Source organism: Chiloscyllium plagiosum, unplaced genomic scaffold (genome assembly GCF_037043375.1).
Source record: "Chiloscyllium plagiosum isolate Xiang-an unplaced genomic scaffold, Cpla_swu_hap1 HiC_scaffold_28, whole genome shotgun sequence".
In the NCBI taxonomy this organism is placed as follows: Eukaryota; Metazoa; Chordata; class Chondrichthyes; order Orectolobiformes; family Hemiscylliidae; genus Chiloscyllium; species Chiloscyllium plagiosum.
This window is the reverse complement of record NW_028270166.1, coordinates 8,584,645-8,609,815: the sequence shown is the minus strand read 5'-3', so window position 1 is coordinate 8,609,815 and position 25,171 is coordinate 8,584,645. Positions and strand designations below refer to the sequence as shown.

General features: G+C 42.5%; 1 protein-coding gene across 6 annotated transcripts in view; it reads left to right on the top strand.

Annotated features, from left to right (window-relative positions):
* arhgef18b (Rho/Rac guanine nucleotide exchange factor 18b) overlaps positions 1 to 25,171 on the top strand; it is a 209,846-nt gene that overhangs the window by 70,869 nt on the left and 113,806 nt on the right. For all 6 annotated transcript variants that reach the window (XM_043721419.2, XM_043721416.2, XM_043721417.2 and 3 more), the window contains exons 2-4: positions 344 to 477; positions 4,468 to 4,946; positions 24,194 to 24,389. In XM_043721419.2, the coding sequence (XP_043577354.2) occupies positions 448 to 477; positions 4,468 to 4,946; positions 24,194 to 24,389 (705 nt within the window). In that variant the 5' untranslated portion in view covers positions 344 to 447. The remainder of the gene's footprint in view (positions 1 to 343; positions 478 to 4,467; positions 4,947 to 24,193; positions 24,390 to 25,171) is intronic.

Here is a 25,171-nt window from a genome sequence, read left to right as displayed (position 1 = left end):
CGGGTGCTCTAGTTTCTTCCCACACTCCAAAGATGTGCAGGTTAGGGTGGATGGCCATGCTAAATTGCTCTTAGTGTTCAAGAATTTGCAGTCTAGGTGGATTAGCCATAGGAAATGCAGGGTTACAGGGGTAGGGTGGAGGGGTTAAATGTGGGTGGGATACTCTTCAGATGGTCAGTGTGGACTTGATGGGCTGAATGGCCTGTTTTTACATTGTAGGAATTCTAGGGACAGGCAATGCACTTCCAGATCATAACAACCCTTTGTGTAGATAGAATTCTACCCATCGCTGTAAGCACATATTTTATTTGCTTCATCTGTTTTTTTAATTCACTTTCCGCAGAATGCAAGCAATGCTCACAGGAGTTTCCCCGAGGGCAGGAGCGATCTCTCCCAGCTTGCGTAAACATCGATAACCGGTCCAACTCACTGAGTGAGGTGGAGGAGATGTACTTCAACAGGATGGCTGAGGGCAAGGCAAGTGTTACCTGCAGCATTCATGGGACTCCTTACACTGGCTCAGTTTACAAAAGCCATATGTACAAGATTGGTTCATAGCTGTAAATTGTATTTATACCCTGCCATTCATGTGTTTATTTTTTGAGTATAATTACTGTGAGAAATTGAGGCAGCCATGTTTTATATGGAAAGCTTTCAGAAGCAGTAACGTAATCATTATCAGCCAAACCTGCTTTGATGGTGTTGATTGAGGGATGAATATTGGCTGGGACACTGGCTTTTCCTCTTTAGTGATATGGGATGGTTTCTAAACTTTTGCTAGAACACTGGTGGATTTTTAATGTTTAATTCAGATGACAAACACTGCTCTCCCTCTGTACTGGGTGGTCATTGCGGATTTTGTGCTTGCGTTTTTGGTGTAATAGGATTATGAGTCGATGGGAGACTGCTACCCACTGCACAGTTGACATTTCCTATTTTGGTATGTCTGCTATTTGTGGTCTATCACGCACGGAGCTCAGAGACGATAAAGAATGAGGCCACTTCTACAAAACGTCTGGTTGAGGGGCACAGGATAATAGGATCAGGATTTAAAAACAGAATTCAGTTCCCCAGGTTAAACCTGAGAATACGACAATAGAATCAGGAGTCAGCTATTTGGCTATATGAGCCTTCAAGCCTGCTCTGCCATTGCACACAATTATGGCTGATCCATCACTTCACCTGCCCCTCTCAACTCCACCTCTATATCCCTTACCTCACTTCAAACCAAATCTCTATCCAGCCCATCCTGTCATATACACACTCAATGACAGACAGTCAGTTGGGTAGAGAATGTCAAAGATATTCACTCCATGATGAGTGAAGGACTCTCTCCTTACCTCAATCCTAAATGGCTGACTCCTTCTTCTGAGATTGTTGCCTCTGGTCCAAGAACTCTCCAGCCGGCAGAAACTGCCTTTTGGCTTCTACCCTATTTAACTCTCTGAGAGAACGATATGTTTCATTCTACAAGATTCTAGGGAGCATTGCTCATGTAAGAAATAGGTAGACTTCTAGAAACTATAAGTATCAAGAGGAATGCGGAGACACAGAGAGAATATGGCATGGACTAGTCTCTATTATGTTAAATGGTGGAGTGGTCTGAATGGGCTGAATGGCCTACTCCTGCTCCTATCTTCTATGCTTCTTTACAATATCTCTTCAAAGCCATACATCGTGTCCTTGTGTTGGGATTGTAAGGAACCATAATCCACACAGGACCATAAGCATCTCTCTCCATTGTGGGGAGGCGAGTGGGGGAGGGGGAGAGAGAGCAAGACAGGGAGACAGAGAGAGACACTAGTGGTTACGTATACTTTGGTGGGTAACACCCTAGAGGCCTGGGGAAAGCTGAGGAGGCCAGGCCTCCATGAACAACCACAAGGGAAATTGAACCCCAACTTTTGGCTTTATTCTGGACCACACTACAGTCATCTGACCAACTGAGCCAACCACATCCCTCTTGGCATTGAAGTTACAAAACTTAGTGGCTAATTGGGAGGCAGAGAAACACAAATGCTGTGTTGTTAAGATGTTTGAAGAGTTGGACAAGTGGTAATAAAGTGAAACCATTCGTGTCTGCTGGAGGTGCTGGGAACCATCTTGAAATTTCAGCCAGGCCATTTTAGGGTGATGTTAGGCAGCACGGCGGGTAAAGTGGAGTTTTAAGGTTAAGGCACACCATGGCTTCAATGAATAAAAACTGAAAGAACTGTGGATGCTGTAAATCAGAAACAAAAACAGGAATTGCTGGAAAAGCTCAGCAGTTCTGGCAGCATCTATGGCAAGAAATCAGAGTTAGTGTTTCGGGTCGAGTGTGATCTTCCCTCAGAACTTCAGTGAATGTTGGGACAGGCTTGAGGGGCTGAAAGATCATCTCCTGTTTCTGTGACACAAGAGGTTTTCTTTTATGGGGCTTGGGGAGGGGACCGGTCTATTGTAAACTCAGTTCCTCTGTCTGGGTTGCTGTACCTGGGCGGCTGTCCAAGGAACAATCCACATTTGCAAGCAGCAAATTGTTGTGGAAAGGAAAAGGTTTTGGGAGCTGGTGTCTCAGAAACACAGTCCCAACATTGTCCAGAATCTTGGCCAGACCTCGAAGAGAACTTGAAAGATTATTTTCTTTTGCATCTAAATTTATTTAAAAATGGCACTTTTCTACAACAGAAATGACGTGTATTTATACATATATATACATTTTTAACATAAATAACAGAAAGAAATAATTGAATGCAGCATGTTTCTTACCCAAGGGCAGTTCGACAGTCATGACTGTTTCCTTTGAGATGGGACACAAGATTGATAAAAAATGAAATGCAGATGTTCGTTCTTCTTCTCTGAAACACTGTAAATGGTTGACATGCGTTTAAGGCAAGTGTAAGATTGTACAATGTTCTAAGACTAAGGTCAGAATTCACGGTATTAGCTACAGATTATTAATCCGGAGAACAAGGTAATGTTCTGCGGACCTGGGTTCAAATCCCGCCAGGGCAGATGGTGGGATTTGATTTCAATAAAAATCTGGAATTAAGTGTCTGATGCTGATGATTGATTGATTTATTGTTGTCATATGTACCGGGATGCAATGAAAAGTGTTGTTTTGCGTGCTATACAGGCAGCTCGTACCATACAAAGTGCATCAGGGCAGCAGAATAGAAAACAAAATATAGTTTTATAGCCGCAGAGAAGGTGCAGAGAGAGAGATCAGAATTAACATTCCAGAGGTCTATTCAAATGTCTGATAAATGTCTTTTAGGGAAGGAAACTTCCGTTCTTACCTGGTCTGGCCTACATGTGACTCCAGAACCATGGCAGTGTGGTTGACTCTTAACTGTCCTCTGGGTAATTAAGGGTGAATAATAAAGGCTGGCCCAGCCACTGACAAGCACATCCTGCACTTAAATTAAAAGCAAGGACCAGGGCACCAGGAATAACACTCCTGTTCCAGGAAGTTTTGCATCGACCGAAACAGGTATAGGGGCAGTTGGTCCATCATCTCTGCTGAGAGATAGCATGTTCCAGAATGCAGCAATTTTAGTTAGTGACTAGACAGACTGGAGTTGTTCTCCTTGGGGCAGAAGAGACTGAGAGGGGACATGATAGAGAATGTAATCCATGACCAGGGCCATAGACAGGGCTGATGGGAAGAGACGTTTCAGTTGGTGGAAGGATCAATGAGCCGTGGGGTCAGAGAGTTAAGGAAAGGGTTGGAAGGTCTAGAGGAGATGTGAGGAAGATTTCTTTTCCCCAGAGGGTGATGGGAATCTGCCTGTAAAGGTGGAAGAGGCAGAAACTCTCAACATATTTAAGAAATATTTAGATGTGCACTTGCAATGGCTGGGCAAAAGGGCCAAGTGCTGGAAATTGGGATTAGAATGGTTAGGTGCTCATTTATGACTGGCATAGACTTGATAGGTGCTTTTTTTTGTGTTTTAGATCTCTATGACTCTCTTCAGAACCATACTGGAGTATCAGCCTTAATGTTTGTGCTAAACCCCTGGAACTGGTGTTGAACTAACAACCTTGTGTGTATTGAAGACAACTGAGTTACCAGCTGCTTTCCCACTTAGAAGCTTTTCATTGTTAATTTGTTTTTGTTTGACTTCTGTACACCTCACAACTTTTCTGGTCAAAGTGCTGGACGGTGGCAAGGAGGGGCTGGTTCTCAGATGCTCCTTCAACCTTTGTAGAAAGAAGCACATCCTTCATCTGCAATATTCACCCACCAGCGCACACCCAGCTCCCAACCACACTGCCAGGTAGTTATCCAGATAGCTCACCTGTAATTGCAACTGACTCTGTGAAGATTAAATCCCTCAGTATCTCATTGGAGTATTGGCTGCAAACATGTGCTTAACTCCCTGAGCTAGATTGGAACACGCAGCCTTCTGTCTCAGGGATAAATGATTTGAGTATCACATTCTCTTAGTACAAATTCTAACTTGTTTCTTCCAATAATCTCTGCAGGATGACCCTTTCCTGGATTATGATGACTCTGCAACAGATGCCACCAGCAGTACAGAGGATATTCCCTCCTTGGATTCGTCAGTGCAATTAAGTTCAATGACCCTCAGGGATCCTAGACTCTCCCGGTGTCCAGTAACCAGTAGTTCGGAAGATGTTACCAGGGTAGACACTGTTTCAGGTTGCCCAGGGCAACTCGGCAAAGTTAGAAAAAATAATGTTGTCACTCAGCTTACAGACTGCTGTCCTTCACATGAAACCATGGAAAATAAGAATCCTTCCCTGCTTCTGAAAACCAGTGGGTGTGGTTTGACGGAGGGAGATGGAGTGGATCAGAATAACAGTGCATCTGATCTTGAGAATCTATCAGATGGCGAAGATCAGGATTCGTTACCTTTGCTAATCAGGTCCATGTCCTGCTCCAGGAGGCACAGCTGGGAAGGCCCTTTATCCCCTACAGCACTTGGAGACGTGAGGAGAAGGTATATTCATGAAATAATGGAAAACTGGTTTTAATGATAGAGATATTTTAGTTATACAGATATCTGACCTAACCTCTCTCTTGGATTCTGTACCAATGTTCCCTGTAAAGCTTTAGATAGCAAGTTAGCAATGTTTGCCTGATGACCAATATCTGACAGTGTTGTGACAGGGTAAACTGGCAGGTCTGGGGGCACGCAGTGTTTCTACTGCTGGCTAGCTCAGTTGGCTGGACAGCTGAGTTGTAATGTAGAATGATGCCAACTCAATGGATTCAATTTCTACGCCAAGTTGAGGTTACCATGAAAAACTCCCTAACTCAAGCTCACCCCCACCTGAGGTGTGGTAACCCTCAGGTTAAGCCACAAGTCCTCTCTCACTAACATTGAGAGTAGCCTGGTCTGGTTCAGACAGTGGTGACTTTGCCTTTTTACAGCTGGGGGCAGAAGCTCCAGGTTTGTGTCCCACCTCAGAATCTGACGGCCTGTGCATCGTTAACATGGGGGCGGCACCTTGGCTCAGTGGTTAGCACTGCTGCCTCACAGCGCCAGGAACTGGGGTTCGATTCCAGCCTCAGGCGATTGTATGTATGGAGTTTGCACTTGTGCCATGAATGCATGGGTTTCCTTTGGATGCTCTGGATTCCTCCCACAGTCCAAAGATGCACAAGTTAGGTGGATTGGCCATGCTAAATTGTCCAGGGAAGTGTAGTCTGGGAGGGTACACATGAGAAATGTAGGATTACAGGGATAAGGTAGTGGGGTTGGGTCTGGATGGGAAGCTCTTTGGAGGGTTACTGTGGACTCAAAGGGCCAAATGGCCTGTTTCCATATTGTAGGGATTCTAACACTGGTTGATTATAAATCTGTAAACCCCTCTGATACAGCAATGGCAGGCAGTAAGAAAGGGAGAGCTTCCTCAACAGCCACCCCCATGTTAATAGACTCTACACATCGGTTCTTGTCATGAGCCAGCCCAAGGCTTCTTCTGAGAGATTACCACAAATAGTTGATCCCATGTGAACAAGCTCAGTCGGTGTAACTCTGAGTCGTGATGCAAGGGTTGAGGTGCTGTGTAGACTTTTTAAAGCTGAATAGAGTTATTCTTTCCCAATCAATCTTGGATAACACCCAACCCTAACTAACATAGACCTATGAATGTTGGAAGATCTCCCAAGGTGCTTTGCAAGGAAGTGAGCACATGTAATTTTGCCTCAGGCCAAAAAGAAAGCATTTAAATCGTAACTTTCACACCTACTCCCTTGAGCAGATGTTGAACTATTGTTAATGAGATTAGGTAATTAATCCATAAGACCATAAACTATAAACAGAACTATAAATTAGTAGAATACAACAACAGAATTAGGTCATTCAGCCCATAATGTCTGCTCCACCATTCGATCATGGCTGATATATTTCTCAACCTCATTCTCTCGCCTTCCTCCCGTAGCCCTTGATTCCCTTACTCATCAAGAACCTATCTATCTCAGTCTTAAATGCACTCATTGAATTGACCTCTACACCTTTCTGCAGCATTGAGTTCCACAGACTCACCACCCTTTGGCTGGAGAAATTCCTCCTCATCTCAGTTCTAAACGGTCATCCCTTCACTCTGAGGTTGTGCCCTCGGGTCCTAGTCTCTTCCGCTAGTAGCAACATCTTCTCCATGACCACTCTATCCAGGTCTCTCAGTATTCTGTAAGTTTCCATCAGGTTCTTCCTTCATCCTTCTAAACTCCATTGAGTACAGACCCAGAGTCCTCAGTCATTCCTCACATGATAATCTTTTAATTCCCAGGATTATTCTTGTGAATCTCCTCTGGATGCCTTCGATGCCAACACATCTTTCTGTAATACTGGGCCCAAAACTGCTCACTGTGTTCCAAATGCATTCCGACTAGAGCCTTATACAGCCTCAGCAGTACATCCGTGCTCTTATAGTCTAGCCTTCTCAAAATGAATGCTAACATTGAATTTGCCTTCCTAATTGTCGCCTGAGCCTGCATGTTAACCTTTAAAAAATCCTGAACCAAGTCTCCCAAGTCCCTTTATGCTTCAGATTTCAGAAGTCTTTCCCCATTCCTGCCAAAGTGCCTAACTTCATACTCTCCCACATTCCATCTGTCACTTCTTTGGCCACTCTCCTAGCCTGTCCAAGTCTTTCTGCAGCCTCCCTGCTTCCTCAACACTTCCAATCCCTCCCCCTATTTTTGTGTCATCTGCAATCTTAGCAACAATGCCCTCAGTTCCTTCATCCAGGTCGTTAATGTATAACATGAATAGCTGTGGTCCCAACCCTGACCCCTGTGGACTCCTCCAGTCACCAGCTGCCAATCTGAAAAAGACCCATTTATCCCCACGCTCTGTCTCCTGCCAATCAACCATCCTCTATCCAGGCCAGTACCTTGCCTCCATCTTAAATGGCAGCCTCCTGGGCAGCACCTTGTCAAAGACCGTCAGGAAATCCAAATAGGTCATATCCGCTGGCTCTCCTTTGTCTAATTTGCTCCTTACCTTCTCAAGCAATTCTAACAGATTTGTCAGGCATGACCTCCCTCTGATGAAGCTGTGCTGACTCAGCTCTATTTTACTTTCAAGTGCTCTGCAATATCATCATTAAGAATGGACTCTAAAATCTCATCAATGACCGAGGTCAGGCAAACCAGCCTATAATTTCTTGATTTCTGCCTCTATCCCTTCTTAAACAGGGGTGTTACATTTGTTATTTTCCAGTCCTCTGGGACCATCCCTGAATCCAATGATTCCTGAAAGATCACCACCAATGCCTCTACAATCTCCTCAGCTATCTCCTTCAGAATTCTGGAGTGTAGTCCATCTGCTCCAGGTAATTTATTCACCTTGAGCTTCCCCAACACCACCACCTTAGTGATGGCCACTCCCCTCCCCTCTGTCCCTGACTCTCTTGAAGTTCTGACATGCTGCTGATGTCTTTCAATGTGTAAACTGATACAAAGTACCTATTCGGTTCCTCCATCATTTCTTTGTTCCCCATTACTACTTCTTCAGCCTCATTTTCCAGTAGTCCAATGTCCACTCTTGCCCCTCTCCTACCTGTAATTTATCTAAAAAATTCTTGAAATCTTCTTTTATAATTCCAGCTTATACTCACGTTTTATCTGTTGCCCCCTTTTTGATATTTTAGTTTTCCTCTGCTGGTTTTTAAAGACTTCCCAATCCTCTGGATTCACACTGATCTTCACCACATTGTATGCTTTTTCTTTTGCTTTAATGCTGTCCCTGACTTTCCTTGTCAGCCCTGATTGCCCCATCCTCCCCTTAATATGTTGCTTCTTCTTTGGGATGAATTTCTGCTGTGCTCCTGAATTACCCCCAGAACCTCCTGCCATTGCCGCTCCGCAGTCTTCCCTGCTAGGCTTCCCCTTCCAATCAACTCTGGCCGGCTTCTCCCTTATATCTTTGTAGTTACCTTTGACTCAATTGTGATACTGTTACATCAGCTTCCCTTTCTCTAACTGCACAGTGAAGTCTGTGTGAAGTGTAGTCTCTGTTGTAAGGAAGGGAAACATTACAGAAGGCGATACAAAGACCAAACACTCCATGAAAGAGTAAGGGATTTAAAGGAAGACAGAGGCAGAGATATTTAGGGGAAAAAATTCAGGCTTTAGGGTCTTAACAGCTTAATCCATGGCAGGGAATGTTCTAGAAATCACACTGAGTAAGAAGGCAGAATTAGAGAAATACAAAATCCTTTGTCTTGAAGGATTTAAGATCTGTGGAGAGAGAAACAGAATTAACGTTTCGAGTCTGGTCTGACTCTTCCTCTGAACTCATGTTGGACTCAAAATGTTCACTCTGTTTCTCTCTCCACAGATGCTGCCAGACCTGCTGAGATTCTCCAGCACCATCTGTATCTAGTTGAGAATTTTATATGTTAGGTATTGGTTGACAAGGAGCTATTGTAGATCAATGAGAACAGGAGAATGAGAACCAAGTTTTAGTGCATTTCAGGACATTCAACCAGGGTTTTGTAAGACCTAAAGTTATTGAGAGGTGGAAAGCCATGAGATAGACACCAGAATGGTCAATTCTGAAGGTAACAAACACTTGGATGAGATTCTTTTATGTACTGGAGCAGAGTGGAGGTGGGCAGGAGGTGGTCTTGGTGCTGTGGGGAGGGGAGAATATGAGTTCAGAAGTTCCGTTTAGGGTCAAATAGGAAGCTAAGGTTGTAAACAGTCTGGATCAGCCTGAGACAGAGTTCCAAGAAGGGAAAGGAATTACTGATGATGGAACAGAGTTTGTGTTGGGACACACCATCCTCTCATGTCAGCTTTGTACAATAATGAGAAATTCTATTTGCAGTGAGGATGGGGACATCTTGGTAGACCAGCATTTATTGCCCATTCCCAGATGCTCCAGAGAAGATGGTGGAAATGGTGTCTGCAAAAGGTTGTAAAAAGCAGGGTCAACTATTACCACAGTGTAGGAGTCCTGTCCTTGAGTCAGACTGGAGCTGTGTACAATTGCCCAGCTTAACACCACCCTCACTGTCCCTGATTAATTATTACAGGGTGAAGAGCTCCTCCTGGTTTGTTATCCCAAAGTATCTGATCAGTAAAAAGCCAAAGTCCCATTTGGGAAATGTTAGCCTGCACATGTGGGTGGCAAAAGCTAAATCAATCTTCCGATGTTGCCAAGTGACGTACCTGATATCTCCCACCTGGTATCTTTCCCACAAGTGGAGCAATGGAGGGGAAAATGATTTTTCTTTTGTAACACAAGCCAGTCTAATTGTGAAATTATAAGCAAATGGGACAAGTGCAGCGTGAGGTGCCAAGTCCCAAGCAGCAGAGGCAAAAAAAAAGTGTCCGGATGAAAATTAGCAAGAGATCAAGCCAGAAGATGCAAGAGGAAACGTCTTTAACAGAGATTTGTATCTCTGGCAGGTCCTGGAGTCACGCAGGGACTGAACAGCCAAAGGCTGTGGTTTTCTCTTCAATGTTTTCATTTTTCTACAATGTGGAAAATCTCTCCAGAGCTATCAAGACAAATATCTGGGATTATTTTCAGTTTTTGGTTAAAATGCAATTGGTTTTGGAAGGTGTGAGCACCCATTTGTCACTGAGCAGTAATTGGCCAATCTCAGGTTGGCCCTCAGTTGGAGCAACTCAGTGCCTCTGGGGTAGTGGTTCAAGGGAGGGGCTCGATGTTTGTACATCTTGGGATGGTGGGAGTTGGTAGAGAAAGGGAGGCAACCCCCTTGACCCTGAGAACTTCTGTTGGGGAGCAGACACATGTATAGATTGAGTGAGCAGAAGATTGACATATATGGTGATGCCTCTGCAGTCGATTGGCGAGAGGTGAGGGAGTTTAAATTTGTAAGGTCTGCTTCGGGTTTAGGTGAAACATTCAATTCTTCAGCTTTAAGGAGTGGATATTGTTATTTCTGAGCTAATCCTTACAACACATGAGCAAAGCCCATGTAAAAAGCTTCCAAGCCAGCTCATCCTGGATTTGCAGGATTGAAATGTCAGCTTAATATCAGAAATAGGAATTTTCCACCGTGTAATCACACCTGGCCCAGGCCCAGGCCCAGACACTGATGTACAGTCAATGACAGCAACACATGATTCAGCCTTCTAGCTGAGAGCTGTGTCAGTGAATAAGCTTCACACTTGCCCAGCAGAGTGCTGCTCTGTCTGTGTATCGTGATCCACTGGGCAGCATTAAACCGCCGCCCCCCTTGTCTCAGCCCCTCACCCCACCCCCCTCCCCAACCCCTTCCTCATTCCCCAAACCCTCCCCCACCACCCCGACTCCCCCACTCCCACCCGCAGCTCTACCCCTGCCAAACCCCTACCCTCACCCTCTCTCCCTCTCCCACTCTCCATCCCCACACCACCACCACCTCCTCATCTCCATCTCATCCACAAACCCTCAACTCCCCAACCCCAACCCCAACCCCAACCCCAACCCCAACCCTCTCCATCGCCCAAACCTTTCCTACATACATACATACACATATACACACAATGTATTGAGATGGACAGAGAACTGTTTGCAGACAGGAAACAAAGGGAGCAATCAGAGTTAATGTTTCAGATTGAGTCACCTTTCCTCACAACATTATTCATTTGAATGGCTGGCAGAGGGACCAATGGCATTAATGCTCGAGACCCCAGCTATGCACAATATATGTTAATGACTTCGATGAAAGGATTAAATGTTATATCTCCAAATTTACAGCAGACACAATGGAAGAGTGAGCTGTGAGGAAGATGCAGAGATGTTTTAATTTGGACAAACTGAATGTGGGCAAATATGGAACAAGTTGCAGTGTAATGTGGATGAATGTGAAGGAACCACTTTGGTAGCTACTACAGGAAGGCAAATCATTGAATAACTACAAATTGAGACCGGGGGGGAGGGGAATGTGATAAAGTATATTTTTGAAACAAAAAAAAGAATCTGTGGCAAGGCCTGAGTGTTCTTGTACACCAGTCGCTGAAGGGCTGTGCAGGTGATGAAGACAAACTATATGTTGTTAAAGATCACACAACACCAGGTTATAGTCTAACAGGTTTATTTGGAAGCACTAACTGATGAAGGAGCAGCGCCCTGAAAGTTAGTGCTTCCAAATAAAACAGTTGGACAATAACTTGGTGTTGTGTGATTTTTAATTTTGTACGCCCCAGTCCAACACCAGCTCCTCCAAATCAAACCTATATGTTGGCCTTCATAGCAAGAGGATTCGTCTACAGGAACATGGATGTCTTGCTGCAAGCGTACGGGGCTTTGATGAGATGACACCTGGAATATTGTGTGGAGTTTTCATCGCTGTATCTGAGGAAGGATATTCTGATATAGAGGGAGTGCAGTGAAGATTTATCAGACTGATTCCTGGGATAGCAGGACTGACATATGAGGAGATGTTGAGTCAGTTGTGATTATATTCACTGGAGTCCAAAAGAATGAGGGATAGATCTCACAGACACTTATACATTTCTAACATGACGAGACAGGGTGGTTGCAGAAAGGATATTGCAGATGGCAGGGTACCAGGGATATACAGAACCAAGGATCATAGTCTAAAGATACTGGGTAGACCATTTAGGACTGTAGTGTCTTCATCCAGAGAGCAGTGAGCCTGTGGAATTCACTACCAGAGGAAGCAGTTAAAGCCAAAACATTAAATGATGACAGGAAGGAGTTGGATAAATAGCACTTGGGGTTAAAGGGATAAACAGATATGGAGGAAAAGCAGTAAAAGATGTTGAATTGATTGATCAGCTAAGGTCATATGAAAGGCAGAGCAAGCTGGAAGGGCCAAATGGCCTAGTCATGCTCCTATTTCCTATGTTTCTATGTTTATATCTGCAGCCTACTATATACACAGAAGCTGTTATTCTCTACTGTATACAGTACACAAAGACTGCAGTCCCCTATAATATACACAGGCTGTTATTCTCTACTGTATACAGTACACAAAGACTGCAGTCCCCTATAATATACACAGGCTGTTATTCTCTACTGTATACAGTACACAAAGACTGCAGTCCCCCATAATATACACAGAAGCTGTTATTCTCTACTGTATACAGTACACAAAGACTGCAGTCCCCTATAATATATACAGAAGCTGTTATTCGCTACTGTACACAGTACACAAAGACTGCAGTCCCGTACAATATACACAGAAGCTGTTATTCTCTACTGTATACAGTACACAAAGACTGCAGTCCCCCATAACATACACAGGCTGCTATTCTCTACTGTATACAGTACACAAAGACTGTAGTCCCCTATAATATACACAGAAGCTGTTATTCTCTACTGTATACAGTACACAAAGACTGCAGTTCCCTATAATATACACAGAAGCTGTTATTCTCTACTGTATACAGTACACAAAGACTGCAGTCCCCTATAGTATACACAGGCTGTTATTCTCTACTGTATACAGTACACAAAGACTGCAGTCCCTATAATATACACAGAGGCTGCTATTCTCTACTGTATACAGTACACAAAGACTGCAGTCCCCTATAATATACACAGAGGCTGCTATTCTCTACTGTATACAGTACACAAAGACTGCAGTCCCCTATAATATACACAGAGGCTGCTATTCTCTCCTGTATACAGTACACAAAGACTGTAGTCCCCTATAATATACACAGAAGCTGTTATTCTCTACTGTATACAGTACACAAAGACTGCAGTCCCCCATAACATACACAGGCTGCTATTCTCTACTGTATACAGTACACAAAGACTGCAGTCCCCTATAATATACACAGAAGCTGTTATTCGCTACTGTATACAATACACAAAGACTGCAGTCCACTATAATATACACAGAGGCTGCTATTCTCTACTGTATACAGTACACAAAGACTGCAGTTCCCTATAATATACACAGAAGCTTTTATTCTCTACTGTATACAGTACACAAAGACTGCAGTCCCCTATAGTATACACAGGCTGTTATTCTCTACTGTATACAGTACACAAAGACTGCAGTCCCCTACAATATACACAGAGGCTGCTATTCTCTACTGGAAACAGGACACAAAGACTGCAGTCCCCTATAATATACACAGAAGCTGTTATTCTCTACTGTATACAGTACACAAAGACTGCAGTCCCCTATAATATACATAGAAGCTGTTATTCTCTACTGTATACAGTACACAAAGACTGCAGTCCCCTATAATATACACAGAAGCTGTTATTCTCTACTGTATACAGTACACAAAGACTGCAGTCCCCCATAACATACACAGGCTGCTATTCTCTACTGTATACAGTACACAAAGACTGTAGTCCCCTATAATATACACAGAGGCTGCTATTCTCTACTGTATACAGTACACAAAGACTGCAGTCCCCTATAATTTGCACAGAAGCTGTTATTCGCTACTGTATACAATACACAAAGACTGCAGTCCACTATAATATACACAGAACCTGCTATTTTCTACTGTATACAGTACACAAAGACTGCAGTCCCCTACAATATACACAGAAACTGTGGTGCTGCAAAAACACAGCAGGCCAGGCAGCATCCGAGGAGCAGGAGAATCGACGTTTCGCACATAAGCCCATCTTCAGGAATGAGGCTGGTGTGCCAAGCTAGCTTACACAAAGACTGCAGTCCCCTATAATATGCACAGAGGCTGTTATTCTCTACTGTATACAGTACACAAAGACTGCAGTCCCCTGTAATATACACAGAGGCTGTTATTCTCTACTGTATACAGTACACAAAGACTGCAGTTCCCTATAATATGCACAGAGGCTGTTATTCTCTACTGTATACAGTACACAAAGACTGCAGTCCCCTATAATATACACAGAGGCTGTTATTCTCTACTGTATACAGTACACAAAGACTGTAGTCCCCTATAATATGCACAGAGGCTGTTATTCTCTACTGTATATAGTACACAAAGACTGCAGTCCCCTATAATACACACGAAGGCTGCTATTCTCTACTGTATACAGTACACAAAGACCGCAGTCCCCTATAATATGCACGGAGGCTGCTAATCTCTACTGTATAAAGTACACAAAGACCGCAGTCCCCTATAATATGCACAGAGGCTGTTATTCTCTACTGTATACAGTACACAAAGACTGCAGTCCCCTATAACATACACAGAGGCTGTTATTCTCTACTGTATACAGTACACAAAGACTGCAGTCCCCTATAATATACGCAGAAGTTGCTATTCTCTACTGTATACAGTACACAAAGACTGCAGTCCCCTATAACATACACAGAGGCTGTTATTCTCTACTGTATACAGTACACAAAGACTGCAGTTTCCAATAATATATACAGAAGCTGCTATTCTCTACTGTATACAGTACAAAAAGACTGCAGTCCCCTATAACATACACAGAGGCTGTTATTCTCTACTGTATACAGTACACAAAGACTGCAGTCCCCTATAATATACGCAGAAGTTGCTATTCTCTACTGTATACAGTACACAAAGACTGCAGTCCCCTATAACATACACAGAGGCTGTTATTCTCTACTGTATACAGTACACAAAGACTGCAGTTTCCAATAATATACACAGAAGCTGCTATTCTCTACTGTATACAGTACAAAAAGACTGCAGTCCCCTATAATATGCACAGAGGCTGTTATTCTCTACTGTATACATTACACAAAGACTGCAGTCCACTATAATATACACAGAGGCTGTTATTCTCTACTGTATTTAGTACACAAAGACTGCAGTCCCCTATAATATACACAGAGGATGTTATTCTCTACTGTATACAGTACACAAAGACTGCAGTTTCCAATAATATACACAGAGGCTGTTATTCCCTACTGTATACAGTACACAAAGACTGTAGTCCCCTATAATATACACAGAGGCTGCTATTCTCTACTGTATACAGTACACAAAGACTGCAGTTCCCTATAATTTGCACAGAAGCTGTTATTCGCTACTGTATACAATACACAAAGACTGCAGTCCACGATAATATACACAGAGGCTGCTATTCTCTACTGTATACAGTACACAAAGACTGCAGTCCCCTATAATATACACAGAAGCTGTTATTCTCTACTGTATACAGTACACAAAGACTGCAGTCCCCTATAGTATACACAGGCTGTTATTCTCTACTGTATACAGTACACAAAGACTGCAGTCCCCTATAATTTACACAGAAGCTGTTATTCTCTACTGTATACAGTACACAAAGACTGCAGTCCCCTATAGTATACACAGGCTGTTATTCTCTACAGTATACAGTACACAAAGACTGCAGTCCCCCATAACATACACAGGCTGCTATTCTCTACTGTATACAGTACACAAAGACTGTAGTCCCCTATAATATACACAGAAGCTGTTATTCTCTACTGTATACAGTACACAAAGACTGCAGTCCCCTATAATATACATAGAAGCTGTTATTCTCTACTGTATACAGTACACAAAGACTGCAGTCCCCCATAACATACACAGGCTGCTATTCTCTACTGTATACAGTACACAAAGACTGTAGTCCCCTATAATTTGCACAGAAGCTGTTATTCGCTACTGTATACAATACACAAAGACTGCAGTCCACTATAATATACACAGAGGCTGCTATTCTCTACTGTATACAGTACACAAAGACTGCAGTCCCCTATAATTTGCACAGAAGCTGTTATTCGCTACTGTATACAATACACAAAGACTGCAGTCCACTATAATATACACAGAGGCTGCTATTCTCTACTGTATACAGTACACAAAGACTGCAGTCCCCTATAATATACACAGAAGCTGTTATTGTCTACTGTATACAGTACACAAAGACTGCAGTCCCCTATAGTATACACAGGCTGTTATTCTCTACTGTATACAGTACACAAAGACTGCAGTCCCCTATAATATACACAGAAGCTGTTATTCTCTACTGTATACAGTACACAAAGACTGCAGTCCCCTATAGTATACACAGGCTGTTATTCTCTACTGTATACAGTACACAAAGACTGCAGTCCCCCGTAACATACACAGGCTGCTATTCTCTACTGTATACAGTACACAAAGACTGTAGTCCCCTATAATATACACAGAAGCTGTTATTCTCTACTGTATACAGTACACAAAGACTGCAGTCCCCTATAATATACACAGAAGCTGTTATTCTCTACTGTATACAGTACACAAAGACTGCAGTCCCCTATAATATACACAGAAGCTGTTATTCTCTACTGTATACAGTACACAAAGACTGCAGTCCCCCATAACATACACAGGCTGCTATTCTCTACTGTATACAGTACACAAAGACTGTAGTCCCCTATAATATACACAGAAGCTGTTATTCTCTACTGTATACAGTACACAAAGACTGCAGTTCCCTATAATATACACAGAAGCTGTTATTCTCTACTGTATACAGTACACAAAGACTGCAGTCCCCTATAGTATACACAGGCTGTTATTCTCTACTGTATACAGTACACAAAGACTGCAGTCTCTATAATATACACAGAGGCTGCTATTCTCTACTGTATACAGTACGCAAAGACTGCAGTCCCCTTTAATATACACAGAGGCTGCTATTCTCTACTGTATACAGTACACAAAGACTGCAGTCCCCTATAATATACACAGAGGCTGCTATTCTCTACTGTATACAGTACACAAAGACTGCAGTCCCCTATAATATACACAGAAGCTGTTATTCTCTACTGTATACAGTACACAAAGACTGCAGTCCCCCATAACATACACAGAAACTGTTATTCTCTACTGTATACAGTACACAAAGACTGCAGTCCCCTATAATATACACAGAAGCTGTTATTCTCTACTGTATACAGTACACAAAGACTGCAGTCCCCTATAATATACACAGAAGCTGTTATTCTCTACTGTATACAGTACACAAAGACTGCAGTCCCCTATAATATACACAGAAGCTGTTATTCTCTACTGTATACAGTACACAAAGACTGCAGTCCCCCATAACATACACAGGCTGCTATTCTCTACTGTATACAGTACACAAAGACTGTAGTCCCCTATAATATAAACAGAAGCTGTTATTCTCTACTGTATACAGTACACAAAGACTGCAGTTCCCTATAATATACACAGAAGCTTTTATTCTCTACTGTATACAGTACACAAAGACTGCAGTCCCCTATAATATACACAGAAACTGTTATTCTCTACTGTATACAGTACACAAAGACTGCAGTCCCCTATAATATACACAGAAGCTGTTATTCTCTACTGTATACAGTACACAAAGACCGCAGTCCCCTATAATATGCACAGAGGCTGTTATTCTCTACTGTATATAGTACACAAAGACTGCAGTCCCCTATAATACACACGGAGGCTGCTATTCTCTACTGTATACAGTACACAAAGACCGCAGTCCCCTATAATATACACAGGCTGTTATTCTCTACTGTATACAGTACACAAAGACTGCAGTCCCCTATAGTATACACAGGCTGTTATTCTCTACTGTATACAGTACACAAAGACTGCAGTCCCCTATAATATGCACAGAGGCTGTTATTCTCTACTGTATACAGTACACAAAGACTGCAGTCCCCTATAATATACACAGAAACTGTTATTCTCTACTGTATACAGTACACAAAGACTGCAGTCCCCTATAATATACACAGAAGCTGCTATTCTCTGCTGTATACAGTACACAAAGACTGTAGTCCCCTATAATATGCACAGAGGCTGTTATTCTCTACTGTATTTAGTACACAAAGACTGCAGTCCCCTATAATACACACGGAGGCTGCTATTCTCTACTGTATACAGTACACAAAGACCGCAGTCCCCTATAATATACACAGGCTGTTATTCTCTACTGTATACAGTACACAAAGACTGCAGTCCCCTATAATATACACAGAGGATGTTATTCTCTACTGTATACAGGACACAAAGGTTGCAGTTCCCTATAACATACACAGGCTGTTATTCTCTACTGTATACAGTACACAAAGACTGCAGTCCCCTATAATATACACAGAGGATGTTATTCTCTACTGTATACAGTACACAAAGACTGCAGTTTCCAATAATATACACAGAAGCTGCTATTCTCTACTGTATACAGTACACAAAGACTGCAGTCCCCTATAATATACGCAGAAGTTACTATTCTCTCCTGTATACAGTACACAAAGACTACAGTCCCCCATAACATACACAGAGGCTGTTATTCTCTACTGTATACAGTACACAAAGACTGTAGTCCCCTATAACATACACAGAAGCTGCTATTATCTACTGTATACAGTACACAAAGACTGCAGTCCCCTATAATATACACAGAAGCTGCTATTTTCTACTGTATACAGTACACAAAGACTGCAGTCCCTTATAATATACACAGAGGCTGTTATTCTCTACTGTAAACAGTACACAAAGACTGCAGTCCCCTATAATATGCACGGAGGCTTCTACTCTCTGTAATGTACACAGAGGCTACTATTCCCTATTGTATGCACAGTGGTTGGTATTGTATATTATATACACAGAGTGCACTGCTCACTTTTATATACATTGAGGCTTCTTTTCTCCACTGATATGCTTATGAGCTGTCATCCCCTAAAGTCTACCCTGTATATCGATTGGATATACAGGGTTTGCTTTTTCCTATTATGGATAGGAGCTGTTGTTCCCAATACTATTCCCAGTGTGCTATTCCCCACACTGAACACAGGGGCTGCTGTTCCCTTATAATATTCAAGTGCACACTCTCTATACGATTTAACTTCATTTCTGTTGGACAGGTTACTGTTTCTTGCCCATTGGTTCAGCCACTGAATCATTTCTCCATGGGTCTGGTATTGAGCATACAGACTGACTCCTCACTGATATGGATCAGGACAGTTACAGGAACACAAACACATAGGCAGAGACTTCAGCCTTAACCTTAGCATCCTTCTTCTGCAGAAATTATTTGTGTGTCAATATGTCCTATTCAAACTGGCAGATAAACATAGACAGCTATTATCGCTAAGAGAGAATTTGTGCTTGAATGTTGGATGGGAGATAAGAGTCCAGCAAATATGCAACTATCCATTTCTCCTTCCAAGCTTCAGCACATATCAGTTTCTTGATGTCGCAGATATGAGAGCAGCTAAATACAAATGTATGAATTAGAGAATAAGTAGGCCATTCAGCCCCTCGAAACTGCTCAGCTCTTCAATAAGATCGTTTGTATATTATAGGGGACTGCAGTCTTTGTGTACTGTATACAGTAGACAATAGAGAATCTGCTTGTATCTTGAATTCTACATTCTCATCTACCCTCCGATAACCTTTGATTCCCCTGCCTAACAAGAATCCATCTACCTCTGCCTTAAAAATATTTAATGACCTCACATCCATCACCTTTAGGATATGAAATTTCCAAAGCCATATAATCCATTGAGAGAAAAAAAATTCTCCTCGTCTCTGTCCTGAAAGGGGAATCGATAATTTTAAAATGGTGCTCCCTATTTCTGGAGTGACACACAAGGGGAAACATCCTTTCCATGTTTACCTTATCAAGACCATTCAGGATCTTATATACTTCAATCAAACCCCTACTCACCTTTCTAAACTCCAGTGGAACTAAGCCCCTCCTATCCAGTATATCCTCAAAAGAAAACCTCCTCATTCCAGATACAATTTAGTAAAGTTCCTCTGAAGCATCACCAGTGTATTTATATCCTTCCCTATATATGGAAACCAAAACTGCATGCAGTATTTGAGATGTGACTCATCAATGACGTGTATAACTGAAGCATAGCATTCTGACTTTAATGTTCAATTCCTCCTTTAATAAAGAGTAGCATTCCATTAGCCTTCTTAATTACTTGCTGTACTTGCAGACTAACATTTTGTGACTCATGTACTAGAACATCTAGATCACTCTGCACCTTGGAATTCTCTGTTCATGCTCCATATATGTAATACTTTGCTTTTTTTAAATTCTTCCTAGCAAAGTGAATAACTTCACATTTTCATGCATTACAAAAGGGATTAATCCATTTAGCCTTCAAGCCTCCTTGACCATTCAAATAAAAGGTCAGGGTATAGGAGTTTATTGGTGATTACATAATGTTCAATATAAATTGCAGCTCAGCAGTTTATGCTAATAAGCAGCAAGACCTGGCCATCATTCAGCCTTCGACTAATAATGGCAAGTAGCATTGATGACATTACAAATGTCAGACGATGAACGTTTCTAACAAGAGTGAATCTGACCATTCTGCCTTAATGGCCCATTACCACTACTGAAGCCCTACCGTCAGCATCCTAGGGTTAGTATTAACCAGAAATTGAACTGGACCAGCTACATAAATGCAGTGACAATGGGCAGGACAGAAGCTGGGATATTCTGCTGTGAGTTACTCATCTCCTGACTCCCCTAAAGCCTGTCTGCCATTTAGAAGACACAAATGATGAGTGTGATGTAATATTCTCCACTTGCTCGGATCAGTGCAACTCCATCAACACTCAAAAAGCAATGGCAGCTATCACCTTGAAGATATACCACAGATACTCAGTAAGTCACTAAGTCTCCTTCGACAGCACCTTTCAGGTCCATGACCTCTTATCACCTGAAAGATAAGAGCAGCAGACACATGGGGGCACCATAGAGTCATACAGCATGGAAACAAACTCTTGGGTCCAACTCATCCATTCCAACCAGGTATCTTATACTGAACTCGTCCCATATGCCTGCGTTTGGCCAATGACCCTCTACTATCCTGACATGAAACGATATTGCTTTTCCTTCATGGTCAGAGAGTCAAAATCCAAGGAATCCTGTGCCCCACCCCCTCCCCCACTGACAGCACTGAGTATCTCTGTACCTCAAGACTACTGCAGTTCAATAAAGTACTCACGACCACCTTTTCAACAGCCATTAGGAACTGACAACAAATACTAAAATTTTATAGATGAATAAAACTTTCATGATATCATGGCAAATCTCCAATTTGATCTAGTAAGTTTTAAGTACTTTACTGAACAAAATTATCGATATCTCAATCCCGGTGTTTGGATTTTTAATTCTCTTACTTTAAATATGAAATAATATATATTTAAAAGAAGTATATTGTTCTGGAGTAAAGACTAGTTGTGTGTCGGTCCACTGTGATATTTGACCTGATGATAGTTGTGTGTCAGTCCACTGTGACATTTGACCTGATGATAGTTGTGTGTCAGTCCACTGTGATATTTGACCTGATGATAGACACTGCTTGCCTGTTTCTCAGCGTCAACATATCTTACTGAAGACAGGACAAGTCGCCAAAACTGTCTGTGTAAATAAGTTACTAAATTCAGTTATTAACTAACTTTGAGGTCCTTGACTTGTCAGTTTTTGATTCCATTTGGCACTGATGACAGCTGAAAATATAAACACTGAATTGCATCAATTTCCATCTGTCATCTTCTGCTTCACTAGCCCACTCTTTTCCCACTTGTAAAACTCTGTGCAGCAATGAGGGAGTGTTGTATTGTTGGATGTGTCATCTTTTAGATGAGATGTTAAACTAATGTCCCTTTTACACCCAGATCCCAGACCAGGGACGTCTCCCCACTGTTCTGGTCAATAATTAGCCCTCAATCAACAACACAAAATCATCACAGTGTTGTTTGTGGGAGCTTGCTATGTGCAAATTGTCTGCTGTGTTTCCTATGTTATAGCGGTCACTACCCTTCAGAAAATTGTTTTGTTGTAAAGGTAAGAAGTGCAATTTGAGGTTGAGCTACCCCTTTCATTCAGTGTATATCGGTGCCTGTAAGTGACACAAGTGTTTAAAGGATAGGCTTCATGTTGACGCAATGTGAGATTTGGTGTTCCCCTAAAATTAGATTAGATTAGATTCCCTACAATGTGGAAACAGGCCCTTCGGCCCAACAAGTCCACACCGACACTCTGAAGAGTAACCCACCCAGACCCATTTCCCTCTGACTAATGCAGCTAACACTAAGGGCAATTTAGCATGGCCAATTCACCCGACCTGCACAACTTTGGACTGTGGGAGGAAACCCACGCAGACACGGGGAGAATGTTCAAACTCCACACAGACAGTCGCCCGAGGCTGGAATCGAACCTGGGACCCTGGTGCTGGGAGGCAGCAGTGCTAACCACTGAGCCACTGTGCTGCCCCTGGATGGGTGATCTCAGGCTTTCACTGTTTTAGCCATGTCCTGGATGAAGGAGTAAAGAGTTGTAAATTGTAATTTGCAGAAGTCGCTAAATTGGGAGACTCTGGAATTGGAAGTTATAAAGGGACATTGACAGATTAAGTGAAAGGGTGACACAGAGGCAGGTTGAGTTTAATGAGAATAAAGTATGAGTTCTAAAAGGTAAATGAGGTTTATTAGACTGATTCCTGGGATGGCATGGATGAAGAGAGAATAGATCAGTTAGGACTGTATTCCCTGGAGCTTAGAAGAATGAGGGATGAACTCATAGAAACTGATCAAATTCTAACCAGGCTAGACAGAGTAAATGCAGGAAGGATGTTCCTGATGAATGGGGAGCTCAGAACCAAGGGTCATAGTCGAAGGATACTGGGTAGTTTTTTTTAGGACTGAGATGTGAAGAAATTAGTTTACCCTGTGAACCTGTGGAATTCTCTGGCACTGAAAGCAGTTTAGGTCAAAGTGTTTTGAGTGTTGTAAAGAAGAAGACATAGTTATTAAGGCTAACTGAATCAAGGAGTACAGGGAGAAAGCAGGAACAGGGGACTGAGTTGAATGGTAGAGTAGGCTCGAAGGGCCAATAGCCTACCCCCGTCCTTATTTGCTATATTCCTATGGATCCAGGAAAGACAAATTTGAATATGTGGGCCCTGATCTTCAAGCCTGTGGATGGTATGATATTGGATGCACACTGGAAGGTAGGTTTATGGGACTCTTCAGAAATCCCAATGCAACAAACGCCATGGTAATGGCCAAAAAAGATTAAAATTCTAATGGGGAATTCTTCTGTTCCATGGACCTATGAAAAAGTTTCCAACTCTGTTAAAGTGTATGCCAGCCACCTGTTTAACCAGGGAGGGCATCACAGTCCAATCTTCTCCCCCTCAATGTTCTTTCACTGGATAATGTGCTGAGGGATAAGGAAGAGCTTGCTCCTTACTATCCGAGGAACACTGCCCAATCCTAATATTGACAATAAGAGAGAAGAAGAGATGCTTCCATTTAAGCTTTCACAATCTCAAGATGTCCCAAAGCATTTGGCAGCAGTGGAGAAATTAACAGGGAACTAAAGCCTTCCAAAGCTTTCAGGTAATTTGAAAATGGCACAAAGTTTGCAGATATTCCCTGTTTGCAGAGGACGGGACCGTGCGTATGAATATATGTGTTGCTTTGGGCAAGCATCTTTGAGCCATGACAATCCTGAGTGTGTGACACTAATGACTGATTCCAGTGACTTCACTGTGGAAAAGCATCAGACAGTCAGGGTCACCTTGACAAACAATTAGTATCCTGTTCTCCTATGCCATATTGTTATGATCACTTAAAATTTGGCATTCTTGCATCTGTCCTGATGAGTGTAAGACACAAAGCTTCTGTAGCATGTCTCTGTTTTCATCAAGATTCAAGTTTTGAATGACTAAAGGACTCTCTGTATCCTAATACATCAAAAAAACCGTACTCATCTTGCAACCTTGGCATTTTTACCACATATATTAAATCTGTTGATGGATCTTATTTTCTACCTGCCCCAACCCCCTGTCTACACAGGCTCAGCCTCGATGTGCTCGGGATTGACAGTGACGGAGAAGGTGAACGAGAGGATGAAGACCAGTTGGACCAGTCGGGCTACGAATTAACTGAACCACTCAACGCCAACCCAGTCAGTGGAGAAAGTGATAGGCAGGCACCTCGGGGTCAGGGGCAAGCCAACTCGAGCATGTCGGAGGATGAAATAACTGAGCAGGTAACTTGCTGGGTTTCCATGTGAGATTTAACAGAAGGAACGAGGGCACAAATTAAAAAGGGATTACCTATTATGGGACTGTAACTGATCACTAACTTTCAAGGATTACTTGTAGCCCAGTAAGACCATAAGATCATAAGGCATGGGAGTAGGAGTAGGCCATTCAGCCCATCAAGTCTGCTCCACCATTCAACAAGATCATTGTTGATCCGATAATTCTCAAGTCCACTTTCCTGCCTTATCCCCATAACCCTCAAACCCCTTACTGTCCACCTCAGCCTTGAATGTATTTAATGACCCAGCTTCTACAGTCGTCTGTGGTAAAGAATTCCACAATTCTCAGGGAAGATATTTCTCCTCATCTCTGACTGAAATGTGCGACTCCTTATTCTGAGATTATGCCCTCTGGTCCTAGACTCTCCCACAAGGGGAAACAACCTTTCCACATCTCTCTTGCTGAGTCCCCTAACAATCCTGTATGATTCAATAAGGTAGTCTTCAATTGTTCTAAATTCCAATGAGTACAAGCACAATCTACTCAACATCTCCTCATAAGATAGCCATTCGTTACCTGGTATCAGCGTGCATATGGATGGTCTCATAGTGCTGCAGATAGTACCCCTTGCCTCTGAGGCGGAAGCTGTGGGAATGGATGGTCAAATGTGGCCAAACCGATGGATTATCAACCTGCCGATCTTTGCAATGCACCTTCAATGGGCAGTGAGAACAGGTCAGCGACGCAGGGTGATGCCCCCAAGCCCCAAGCTGCAACCTGTTTTTCA